A 13,283-nucleotide genomic window follows, 5' to 3' on the forward strand; every position below is an offset into this window, starting at 1 on the left:
AGAAGAAGAAGAACCAACATGGCGGCGTCCTAGCGCAGCTCGTGAAGAAGACGACAGTTACCTTCCCATATTCCTCCCCAACTGCAGCTAGAAACAAAGAGGAGAAGCTGAACAGAAAGCAATATGCTCCCAAAAAAACCGATGTCTTTTTTGTTTTCTCGGAACGTTTTTCTCAGCATTTCTAAACGTGTCGGTGCTAATGCGGGACCCGGTCCCCGCCATGGCCAGAGAAACTTCGGTATTAGCCGCTGTCTGACAGCCAAGCCCCCGCTGACCCGGAGAGTCAGGGAGAAGGTGGAAATCCCCGGGCTGGAGCAGGTCACCTATGCGGACAGATTGCACTTTGTCCCGGGGTTGGCTAAGCCCGTCTTCCCGCGGTGGGAGCGGGACTACAAAGACCCGAGATTCTTCAAGTCTCCGCCCGCTCATGAGTTGCCGCTGTTCAAGGAGAAACCGTGTTATGTGTTCAACCAGAGGACCAGTGTGCTGGAAGGTAGTGTTGAGTCGAAATGTGTTCCCCCAACAGCTTAGTTTTAGTTCAAATTAGTGAAGAAAGAGTAGCATACATAATAAAATCAGTCTGAAAGTATTACGTGCTTCTGGGGAGAGCTGGTGTTGCACTAAAGATGTTTTCCTTTCTGATGTTCTAATGTTCAAGTGTTCTGTCAAAATGCTTTCCCCCAGCAACAGTTCTCACTTGAGTTTTCCCTTCAGTTGTAAGCAGGGCTATTTTTAGAAATTTGCTAAATAAAACACTTAAGGGGAAACATCGTGATGCCTGATACACCCTGTGTTGGGTACAAGAATGAGTACCCTGACTCGTTACTCCTCCATATACAAATTTTTAATTCTGTTTCGTTATACTCACATTTTATCAGCAAGGAACCATTTGTTGACAGGGGAACACATTTTAATGTAACACCAGCTAACATTGGAGTAAAGCATATTTGTTTGGTGAAAATATTTATTTTGTTTTTCTCAGGTGTGCGCCAGGCCCTGTGGCTGACCAAATCCAAAAAGATCTCAGGTCTGCCTCCTCACCTCCTCTCATTGGCTCAGATGCCTGAAAACCAGCTGCCAGATCAGGATCGGCGTGTGCAGGATGCCATCAAACACGCCCGGTTCTGGGATACCACAGAGCCCCGAACAAGCAAAGAGAAATACAGGTAAAATAATAATGCATGCGCTTTAGTAAGTAAGTACATTTTATTTATGTAGCACTCATCACATACATAAAATCACAAAGTGCTTCACATAGATCAAAACAAATAATAACGTCATGAAATCATAAAGAAAAAAACGGGGATAAAATCAGCAGGGGTCTCGTTTATCAAACAGCAAAAAAATGTACTTACACCAAGCAGGTTAGTGATCTATCAAACATGGAGTACGCACAGCTGCACGCAATCTCCGCCTCGTAAATCGGAGACTAACGAGAATGTTCCTCAGCTGCATTTTAGTCACATCCCGCCCTCACCACGCCCACTTACTGCCATAAATGGTCAATGCAAAGTGCCTTGTGGATCTCATGCATGTACATAAGCCAGCTGTTGCAGCGCTCCGCCAATGACGATGGCGACCGTAGATCAAGGCAGATCAAGGAAGCACAATTTCACAGAAGCAGAAGTTGAGGTACCTGTGGGTGAGGTGGAGAAATGAAAGGAAGTGCTTTTGCAAAACAAGCAAGAGAAAATCCACGGAGTGGCACAGCGTTGCTGAAGCCGTCAATGTTGTGAGTTCTTCAGAGAGATCTGTGTTGGATATAAAAAATGGTCCAAACAGGATTTGATCCCCAGACTCCCAGGTGAAAGTCACACGTGCTAACCAGTCACCCAAACGGAGATCTCCCTTGTACAAGTAGCCAGGGCGCATGATCAATCGGGTCACAGTGACAGGACACACACACTGTCACAGACGCATGATGTTCTGTCTCAATCTGTCCCCCTGCTGATATTCTGCATTCCGTATTCTGCGCTTCAGGCTGTGTGTGTGTGCGTGCACGCGTGTGTGAGTTTGTTAAAGTTAAAGTCCCATTAGTTGTCACACACACTGATGTGTGTGTGAAATTTGTTCTCCGCATTTGACCCATCCCCTGGGGGAGCGGTGAGCTGCAGACATAGCTGCGCTCGGGAACCATTTGGTGGTTTAACCCCCCAATCCAACCCCTTACTGCTGAGTGACAAGCAAGGAGGCATTGGGTCCCATTTTTTTATAAGTCTTTGGTATGACCCGACCAGGAATCGAACCCCTGATCTCCCAGTCTCAGGGCGGACACCCTACCACTAGGGCACTGAGCTGTGCGCGCATGTGTGTGCCTGTTGGGGTCTTGTTCTGTGTGAAAACGAAGCGGTACAAGTGATAATGCTGCAGGATTTCATAATTGTATCCTTCTCAGCAGCAGCAGCACTGCAGGTGCTCTCCAGGTCCAACATGTGCGTAAGTCAGGTCCTTAGTCAACTTAAAGTTGCACACATTTTTCTGCTAAATTTTCTTTCATAAATCCCAAAGTTTGCATTGAAAGTTGCTCACGCAGTTCTCCAACCCCGTTTTGTGCGTAAGCAAGCTTGATAAATGAGTTCCCTGGGCTTGAAGTTGGTTTCATGTGATTCTGAATGAGGCAAATGATCTGGAGAGCTACAGCAGTAAAGACAGACCATGACTGGGAGGAAGGTGGTTGGATGGGAGAGTAGGAAGTAGATGGGGGTGAAAAACCTGCACTGATATTTTTAATTTTATTCTCAAAGAATGCTAGAAAGTTGTTACAGTCAGACCTTGAGTAAAGTGGCATAAGAGGGGCGTGAGGTGAAACAGTCTGGTTTACGGTGTCAAACCAGACTCACAGCAATTAGCTGAGTAAAGTAAGTGGCCCTGGAATTTTTCACCATCTCATTCAAAGATGTTATCAGTTCCTGGGTTTCCGCTAGGTGTGTTTTTCCATGGCGGCGTGCCGCGGCAAAATACAAGCCGCCACACCTTCAGAAGGTAAAATTTTTTTAAAACAACGTACCTTCAGAATTTATTTTTTGGATATACATCACAACAATGTAAATGCAAGACATATATAGTGTATTTGTGCATGTATACTAACCATAATCACAAACTAATTTAAATATGGCGAAATTTTAAACTGCAGTTCAAAAAGATCTACTGACCGCAAAAATAGCAGAGCTGCTCGCCGGCTGCACCACTAGGGTGAAGTCACCGGAGGACAAAACAGGTGATGCGCTCCGCAGCAGCACTCCTACAGGAACGTTCACTAAAAAACATACTGTCTCATGTCTTAGAATGTCTCCGTATGTCCCCTCCCCCCCCCCCCACGGACCAACAGCCCACCGCCACAGTTTCAAAAAATCCTAGAGGAAACCCCGAGTTCTTTAAAGTGCATTCTGTGACTTTCTAATCTAGTTGACTTCCATCGGCTCTGAGGCGTGTCTTTCTGAGACTGTAAATGTTTGGATTAATCTAACAGACTTTTCCTTCTGTTAGATAAAACCTCTGCCAATTTGTCCAAGATTGTTTGTTCAATGATTGGATTAACAAACTTGGATCATCACCCTGAACTGAGCTGATGTCAAATAATCTAGATTATCCATCCACTGCTGACTGATTAATGATACGCCTGTCTGATTTCAGTTTGTGAGGGTTGTCACGGTAACCGGTGCAGCGGTAAACCCCGGTAAAAAAGTTGACAATAATAATAAATGTCTTTTTTTTTTTTTATCATCTCGGTGGATTACCGTGGCTGCGGTGTAGGCGCGGTGACCCTTACCAGCCACCGTATCATCTGCTGAAGTTTCCGGCGGCACATGCGCACTTTGTTGTTTACAACCAAAACTTTCTTGAAGCTAAAGCTGAAATAATGGTCAAAGGAGGAGACGGCAGCGCTCAGGACATTTATTATCCCTCAAAGAAGACAAAGTGGGAAGTACGGGCATTTTTTGGATATCTGAAGAATGCCGAGGGACAGTTGATAGAAGACGGCTATCCTGTTTGCAGCACGTGCAGAAAAAGTGTCTGTGAAAGGCAGCAACGCTTCAAATCTCATGACACATCTGCGTGACCATCACCCACAACTCTACAGTCAACGCAAGGCAAGCTAACGTTAGCGTTGTAGCTAAAATGCGTGATCCGAGGATTTGGGTTGAGGGAGAAAGCAACGAGTGGCTATATAAAGCAGCCGCAGCGCCGCTACCTGCATATAAACCGTGTCGCGGACACCGCCATGTTGAAATGACGCTATGCATTACGGGGCTCCCAGGGGCCGATAAGAGTTGGTCTCTCTCCGAGAATAATTATGAATTTAACAACGATTACTGCCTGATGACATTTTCCCACATCTGCAAAGCTCACTGGAAGGACACAAACCGAGGACAATATTTTCCTGATATAGGGTTTATTACTCAAGTAAGGGTAAAAAAGTATCTGATTAGAAGGCGACTTGAGTACTGAGTATCATCTGATCTAATATTTTTAATGATGACATCAAACAGACAAAAAATAAGAAGTTATGGGCAAATATTGGTATTTTAAAGACTAAAGGGGAAAAATGTGAACAAATAAACAACATAATTACAAAATAACAAATTTTAGGCAACATTTAGACACAAACTGAGGACAATATTTTCCTGATATACAGGTGCTGGCCAGTAAATTAGAATATCATCAAAAGGTTGAAAATATTTCAGTAATTCCATTCAAAACGTGAAACTTGTACTTTATATTCATGCAATGCACACAGACCAATGTATTTCCAATGTTCATTACATTTAAATTTGATATTCATAAGTGACAACTAATGAAAACTCCAAATTTGGTATCTCAAAAAATTAGAATATTCTGAAAAGGCTGAATATAGAAGACACCTGCTGCCACTCTAATCAGCTGATTTACTCAAAACACCTGCAAAGGCCTTTAAAAGGTCCCTCAGTCTTGTTTTGAAGGCACCACAATCATGGGGAAGACTTCTGACTTAACAGCTGTCCAAAAGACAATCATTGACACCTTGCACAAGGAGGGCAAGACACAAAAGGTGATTGCTAAAGAAGCTGGCTGTTCGCAGAGCTCTGTGTCCAAGCACATTAACAGACAGGCGAAGGGACGGAAAAAATGTGGTAGAAAAAAGTGTACAAGCTCTAGGGATAACCGCACCCTGCAGAGAATTGTGACGACAAACCCATTCAAAAATGTGGGGGAGATCCACAAAGAGTGGACTGCAGCTGGAGTCAGCGCTTCAAGAACCACCACGAGGAGACTCATGAAAGACATGGGATTCAGGTGTCGCATTCCGTGTGTCAAGCCACTCTTGAACAAGAAACAGCGCAAGAAGCGTCTCGCCTGGGCCAAGGACAAAAAGGACTGGACTGATGCTGAGTGGTCCAAAGTTATGTTTTCTGATGAAAGCAAGTTCTGCATTTCCTTTGGAAATCAAGGACCCAGAGTCTGGAGGAAGAGCGGAGAAGCACAGAATCCACGTTGCATGAGGTCCAGTGTAAAGTTTCCACCGTCAGTGATGGTGTGGGGTGCCATGTCATCTGCCGGTGTTGGCCCACTCTGTTTCCTGAGGTCCAGGGTCAATGCAGCCGTCTACCAGGAAGTTTTAGAGCACTTCATGCTTCCTGCTGCTGACCAACTTTATGGGGATGCAGACTTCACCTTTCAACAGGACTTGGCACCTGCACACAGTGCCAAAACCACCAGCACCTGGTTCAAGGACCATGGTATCCCTGTCCTTGATTGGCCAGCAAACTCGCCTGACCTTAACCCCATAGAAAATCTATGGGGTATTGTGAAGCGGAGGATGCAATACGCTAGACCCAACAATGCAGAGGAGCTGAAGACGACTATCAGAGCAACCTGGGCTCTCATAACACCTGAGCAGTGCCACAGACTGATCGAGTCCATGCCACGCCGCATTACTGCAGTTATTGAGGCAAAAGGAGCCCCGACTAAGTATTGAGTGCTATACATGCACATTCTTTTCATGTTCATTCTTTTCAGTTGGCCAACATTAGAGAAACAAACATTTTTTCATTGGCCTTTAGAATATTCTAATTTTCTGAGATACCAGATTTGATGTTTTCATTGGTTGTCACCTATAAATATCAAAATTAAACGTAATAAACATCGGAAATACATTGGTCTGTGTGCATTGCATGAATATAATGTACAAGTTTCACGTTTTGAATGGAATTACTGAAATATTTTCAACCTTTTGATGATATTCTAATTTACTGGCCAGCACCTGTACAGTGTTGTCTGAAAATGTAACACGTTTACAAAAAATACAGTGACAATACCGAAAACCGTGATAATTTTGGTCTAAATAACCGTGAGGTTACATTTTCACACCGTGACGACCCATGTTAGATTGGACATGTATGGGGAATTTCCATCCTGGGAGGACTGGGAGGAGGCTACTGATGACGTGAAATAGTACCAGCCCCAGTCAATCACACATTTAAACTGCAGTAGCCACAGTTCAACCCACAGGGGGCAGCACTAAGACATTTTTAGACCTAGATTCTAGATTAATCAAGTTTACACAAACATATCAAAAATGCACAGAAATAGAAAGATAGCATTTGTAAAGACCCAATTTTACAGTTTATAAGCAAAAAAATAGTTATTTGGGGGTTTAGTTACTCTTTAAATACCACAGCAAGACCTCCACCACGACGTGATGGGCAACTTTTCTCTGGTGAACAGCTCCTTTAAAATAAGTATTTGTTTGATATGGAGAGGCATCTAACAGAGGACACTGAACTGACTCCTGGAGAACATTTGTCTTCTTTACCTGTTGGAGAGGGAGGTGGTGTGAGCGATGGCCAAAGAAGGTATCGATGGTTGGGATGTAAACCGTCGTGTCTGTGAAAGAGAATCCACCACAGGTGTGTATCTATGGGACTGCACAGCATACCGGATGCTAGCGATCAGCGTGCTTGAGCCATGTCGGTTAGGGTGAATACCATCTCGCCTGAAAAAGGAGAAACTGTTCCAAACGATCACCAACAGGAGCTCTCCTACAAAAGAGTTAAAGGGACTTTACGGAGTTTTGAAATTTTATGCTTGCGATTGCCCCCTCAGGCCAAAAGCGTAACGGCAGCTTCAATAGTAGGCTCGTGCACGAGGCGCGCATGCTGTACGTGCACACTCCTTAACGAAAATTACAGCTGAGACAGTCCCTTGTGTGTGTGTGTGTGTGGGGGGGGGGGGGGGGGGGGAACAGAGGACAGGAGAACGTGCAGCTAATTAATGAAACAATTTGGTTCTGTACCTTTCTCTTCAGCACAGCTGACAAAGGTTTAAGATGGGTCAGTCCTCCTGCATGCTCAGATCATTCCCTTCCCTTGCTTGAAAAATTGTTCCAAAATGAAAGTTGAACCCACATCTTTTTTATCTGTGAATTCAATGCCGTTCGGCGAGTCTCAAATAAAAATTTGGGCATCTTACTGTAAAAAAAATATACCATTAATGTAAAAAAAACTCTAAATAAACTATGTTCACATCCAGAATCAAACCCAGGTCTTCTGCATGAGAGTCCGACATCTTACTAGGTGAGCTAAAGCACCAGTGACATCCTTTGTATCTGTAACATTTATATCCTTGATGACAGCTGAAACAACGTTCAAAGAACGGTTCGGAGCAAAAATGGCTATTTTGTTGCTAATTTGCAGGAAATATCTAGAAGAAAGTTCTACAGAAAGTAGCTAAGGGTCCTCAGAAATGTAGCTAGCTTTGTCACTAGGCGTTAGGAACAGCGACAAAGTGGCACTGCCTCTCTCTCTGCTGCTAAAGCTACGGATAGCAAATGCTACGGGCTATGCCTGAGCGTGAACGCGCATGAAGCAGCCTGCTCGACCCGAGCATCTCTCTTTTTCTGTGATTTTACAGAAAAACAGGCAATCACAGTAAAAATGCCAGGGTTCATTCTACAGGACCAGGGCATTGCAGGAGAATGTATGAAGAAGACATTTATTATTTCTATACATGTTCTGGCTGTCAAACTTCCATAATGCTACTTTAAGGAAGGAAGCTGGAAGCTGATAGTCGTGGTGCAGAGGGTTCCCAAGCAATGGCGTCTTGGAGCAGAGAGTTCTGCATGGATGTTTCCTTTTCCAACTGGCTGACAATTGCCTCGGTCAGTGAAGGGAGACCAGTTCTAAAACTACCCCGCAACATTTCCTTCTTTTGCAGTTCAGCAGAGCGTCGTCGTACATCCTCTTAAAGGTTCTGGGTCCTTTTATTTGCTTTAGAAAGCATAAAGGTGCCATTGTGGGGCAGAAGAAGAGCGAGGACAGACATTCAAAAAGCTTCAAAGTTGCAGAGTTTATACTTCAGCTGAGCTGCCTCCATCGGATCCGAAAGATTAGTCGTCCAAATAAAGCTCCAAGGAGTCAAAGAATCCAGAAGATCACAGGAAACTAAGTTTCCAACAAAATCTACAGAATCCAGAGATCGGTCTTTATTCCTGTGTTTTATCTGTAGATTAAAACTCCTGACACTGCAGCTAAATGATTTAAATTATAGGCTCTTAAGTTTTGACACCTATTTGTTTTCTACAGATTGTTTTCCTTCATGACCTTTGCTACCCGCTGAAGCGCTGCTGTGTCTGGTTTAATGTAGGGTTTTCACAAAATAAATCAGAGTTTATAAAAGTACGCCTCCCAGAGAACTGCACCATCATCATCCCCATGTGAGAAAAGCTCTACAGGCCTACTCTTTTTACCTTTCAGCCACACGTTGCTCCTCAACCTGCTTCACTTATGTGCAGCGCAACGGTCTAGTCACCCGGCCATCGGGAGGAGGATCCTGGCTGAGAAGTATTCACTGGCTGCCACTTGGAGGAGAGGTATTTTATCCAGAGTTGGTTATTTATTTAGCTGTTATTTTTTTAGATGATTATAAGAAACCTTTCTGGATATGAACCAACTTCCTGTTAGACAACATGTCCTGTTTACGGTTCAGGCTAGATGAAAGTCAGAATAATGTGACTCTTTATTTTAGGGCTAGGGATTAGGGTAGCCTGAATTCGGTACTTTTTAAGGTACCGACCGAATTCCATAGTACCGACTGAGCACCGATTCACATCATTTGAAACGGTGCTTCGTTTCGGTACCCGTCTTTCACAACGAGAACTTGCCTAGACAGCTGCGCATGCGCAAGAGCGTTATGTGTCGGTCGCTGTGAGCGAGTTGTAAACAGAGCAGCATGGTAGAAAGAACGCACGCTAAAGCTTGGGTCCACTTCACTAAATGTGATGGGTAACTGGGTGAAGATGACACCAGCGACACGATCTAAGTGAGACATCCTCATCTTAATCTGCTCCGGTAGGTAAATAAAATGTTTAAGATAACGTTAGCTTGATATGTTAGCTTCCGTTTCGCTAATGGTGCGTTCACTTTCTCCTCGGAACTCCGAATTTCCGACTAGAAGAACATGAACGCGCTCTAAAGTTTGGCGTCACTTTACTAAATGCGACGGGTGATTGGGTGAAGATGAAACCAGCGACAACGATCTAAGTGTGAGGCATCGTCGTTTTAATCTGCTCCAGCAGCTAAATAAACTGTTTAAGATAACGTTAGCTTGATATGTTAGCTTCCGTTTCGCTAATGGTGCGTTCACTTTCTCCTCGGAACTCCGAATTTCCGACTAGAAGAACATGAATGCGCTCTAAAGTTTGGCTTCACTTTACTAAATGCGACGGGTGATTGGGTGAAGATGAAACCAGCGACAACGATCTAAGTGTGAGGCATCGTCGGTTTAATCTGCTCCAGCAGTTAAATAAACTGTTTAAGATAACGTTAGCTTGATATGTTAGCTTCCTATGCCACCATTGTTATCAGCTAATGGTGCGTTCGATTTCTCCTCGGAAATTCTAACTTCCCAGTAGGAAAAATCAAATGAAAAAGGACGGCAAAAGGAATGAAGATACACAGTAAATTTAGTTCACAGTAAAGATGTTTGCTTCAGTTTAATTATCAGCTTATAAAACTACAAGAACGATGTTAAAATACAAACAGTTGTATGTTATTTATCGTGATATTTATCAAATATGGTTATATATTGAGAAAAATATGTATTTAATTATAAAAGAGAATTAAAATATTAAACACTCAAAAGTATCGAAAATTGGTACCGTTAAGTACCGGTATCGATTCCTAGGTACCGGGCATTAGTACCGAATCGATTCAAATGTCAAAGGTACCCATCCCTAGGTTAGGGGAAAAAACCAGCTGATGGAGCCTGACCTCTCTCTAGGAATCAAAGGATTTCTGACTCATCTTTTAGGAGATGAGGCAACACTTGGGCTTGTTTAATTTTTTGTGCTGAATGCTGAATTAAGTGAATTGCATGTGTTGGTTTTCAGCACTGTAATTAAGGGTACTTAATTCTGGACCAGATCCTCAATAACCATGGCCTCTTGGCGCCACCCAGTGGCCTTTTGCGTTGTTTGCAGACAAACGTTTATGCCCAGGAGAAGGAACTTCTCTCACAAATTTACACGAGGCTGCTTTATTTTGCTAACTTGTTTCTCCTGTCTTCCGGTTGCAGTAAACTAGTTTGAACATTATTGAGCAGCATGCTAACTAGCATCAAACCTAGCTTAGCTGCTGAACCAGAGAGGTTTCTGAGAAAAATAACAAGCATACAATATCAATGAGTCCAAAAACATGTCTCATCGTTAGTAAACGTCCACCTACTTGATGTTAATTTCACGATGATGATAATGTGATTACGCATATACAAGCACATACTAATGGAGTGAAGTAGCTGCTTGTATTTGCTGCTGGACTGAGGCCACTTTAGACACCACACCGCCGCCACCGTGGTTTTGGTGCGTTTTCACTAACTTTTGTTTCATGCATTAGGTGAAGACCTATTCCAGGTCAGGGGTCAGAACGGTTTACTGCAATGCGCCATGGATCCTCTCCCAGGGGTCTGTGGGAAAGACGAAGTGGTTGGAACGTCGGATCACATCTTGGAAACCTTCTACCCGGTGTCCCCCACCATCGACCTGCAGCAAGTAAACGTTTACCAAGAGGATGTAAACTGTACAGGTGAGCCTGTCCCTGCTCTGTTCGCTTACTGTGTCCAGGTCTCTGTTAGTGTGATTGTAACTCTGGTAGCTACGTTATGTCTCACGTTTAACCAGGGTTCATAGGGGACTACGCCTACCCTCATGCCCACACACTCTACCTCCTGGAGATAGAGGAGTCCGGCTTTAAGCTACTACCTGAGCAGTTCAGAGCCAAGATGGTCATGTTCTCATTTGGCAACGCCTTGGCCCGTGCACACAAACTGTTTGGCGTAAGGACATCCAACACACACACACACACACACACACACACACACACACACACACACACACACACACACACACACACACACACACACACACACACACACACACACACACACACACAGTCAGCCTTGTGTTTTATTTTGTGTCAGACTCAGCCCAGGAGTCTGTTGGAGCATCCAATCACAGTACAGGCGGTGGGGACCAATGGCAGAATTTTTCAGTTCCTCGTATTCCAGCTCAACACCACGGATCTCTCTGGAGATGATGGCATCAAGAACCAGGTGGGCTGTGTGCACTGAAGACCCATGTGAGAGAATCAAACGTTTCACTTTGACACCGGCGCCGCTTGCGGGTGGCGGTTCTCAGTCGTTCAGGTCACGGTAATCCAAAGGGTTCGAATGGAGGCAACTGGACTTCTTTGGTTTCTCGAAGACGTCTTTAAGAAAAGTCCAGCTGCCTCCGTTTGAACCCTTTGGATTGCTAGCGCCGTTTGATCCATGTATCAGACCTTAGTTTGGGTTCTTCCTTGGGGCTCGTTTTAAAGCAGTCTTAGTTTGGTTGCACCTGAACCCTGGTGCAGGTCCCTCCCAGTGTGGAAAGCAAACCGGGAGGAGAAAGACAGCTGACGGGTAAATGGAATGTCTGGTGAGCCGACGTGGAGCAGTGAGGAGGTGCAGGAGCCCTCCCCACAACAGCTGGCTTTGTGCCCTTGTAAAGATGCAGTGGGACAGCAAAGCAAAGCAAATGAAGGTGTCAAGTTCTGGGGGATTTCCTGCCGGTCGCCTGACCTAGCCAGGCGTGAAAGCACCCTGCTTCCAATGGCTAGGAAGGGAGGGACTTTAAAGGGCTTTTCTGGTCCTTCTGACAGGAGTTTCTCTGTAACCTATAAATAATGTCGATCCAACAGCTTCCTCTTTGGTGTGTTTTCTGAGGGATTCCTTTGAAGTCATTCAGGACATGAAGATCCTTTCTTGTGACTTGTTGAAAGCATGTTGTAACCGCTGTTCTTAGACCTTCTGGTGCAAGAAACTAAAAGTAAACTGTTTCTGGCATGTTTGCCCACTGCAGGTGTGGCTGGATGAAGATGCTGAGCTGTATGATTTTGCAAAGGTGCGACCACTCATCAAGAAGAAGCAGGTGAAGGTACGAAACCCCTCTATGAGCCAGCTCTCGGCACCGTCAGACTCTCTCTGGAGGACTTGGTCAGACGTTTCCGAGTGTGTGACACTCATTACTGCCTTTCATCCTATCCATTTAGAAATATTTCCTTGTAACAGGAATTGAATGAATTTCTTCCTGAACTGCAGCAAATATTTGAATACTTTGGTGATACCTGCTTTATTTGGAGTCTCTGTTCCTGCAGGAATGCAGGTGTTTATGATGTTCTGTATGTTTGATGCATATTTAAGTCAGATCCACACTTTACCTGTGTTTTAAATCAAATAAATGGTTTGTACAATATCGATTATGGGACAAAAGGGGGTCTGATGGACTTCTGTGTGACTCTTTGCAGGTTCCAGCAGGTCTGGCAGGATACAAACCTGAAACCTTCAGTAAATTCCTGGCCTTGTACCTGCACGGAGCTGCTTAGGGCTGCTGTTCGACTCCTACATCTGTGCAAATGGACTCGCGCTTGTGCATTTGAGATTTAAAGCTGAAAACTGTTGTCAGACAGTGAGTTTGTAACTGAATCTGAAACATCTTCCTTCTACATCACCACCATCTGTGTAAAACATCTGCTGCAAGTAAATAAACAGTCTGTGTAACGAAGTGATCCGGCTCACATAACAAAAGACGGCCAGCATCAGGTCTCTAGTGAGCTAGGTTATAGATTAGAAGATGACCCATATATTACATTTTTTCAATATCGGCAAAATAATTTTTAAATACCAATTAAAAAAATAAAATCGGGCACCTGTGTGGCCAACTGCCACCACTACTAGACTGAAGAAAGAACCCGAAGAACCCCAACACTGTATGG

At 44.2% G+C, this 13,283-nt stretch overlaps 1 protein-coding gene across 1 annotated transcript in view; it reads left to right on the forward strand.

The window, feature by feature from the left end:
• mrpl37 (mitochondrial ribosomal protein L37) overlaps positions 1 to 13,283 on the forward strand; it is a 13,358-nt gene continuing 75 nt past the window's right edge. Inside the window, exons 1-8 of the mRNA XM_015957605.3 lie at positions 1 to 493; positions 983 to 1,166; positions 8,733 to 8,848; positions 10,869 to 11,057; positions 11,153 to 11,307; positions 11,452 to 11,583; positions 12,371 to 12,445; positions 12,816 to 13,283. The exon at positions 12,816 to 13,283 is cut by the window's right edge and continues 75 nt beyond it. Coding sequence (XP_015813091.1) covers positions 124 to 493; positions 983 to 1,166; positions 8,733 to 8,848; positions 10,869 to 11,057; positions 11,153 to 11,307; positions 11,452 to 11,583; positions 12,371 to 12,445; positions 12,816 to 12,893 — 1,299 coding nt within the window. The 5' untranslated portion in view covers positions 1 to 123 and the 3' untranslated portion in view covers positions 12,894 to 13,283. The remainder of the gene's footprint in view (positions 494 to 982; positions 1,167 to 8,732; positions 8,849 to 10,868; positions 11,058 to 11,152; positions 11,308 to 11,451; positions 11,584 to 12,370; positions 12,446 to 12,815) is intronic.

Source organism: Nothobranchius furzeri, chromosome 11 (genome assembly GCF_043380555.1).
Source record: "Nothobranchius furzeri strain GRZ-AD chromosome 11, NfurGRZ-RIMD1, whole genome shotgun sequence".
NCBI classification, from domain to species: domain Eukaryota; kingdom Metazoa; phylum Chordata; class Actinopteri; order Cyprinodontiformes; family Nothobranchiidae; genus Nothobranchius; species Nothobranchius furzeri.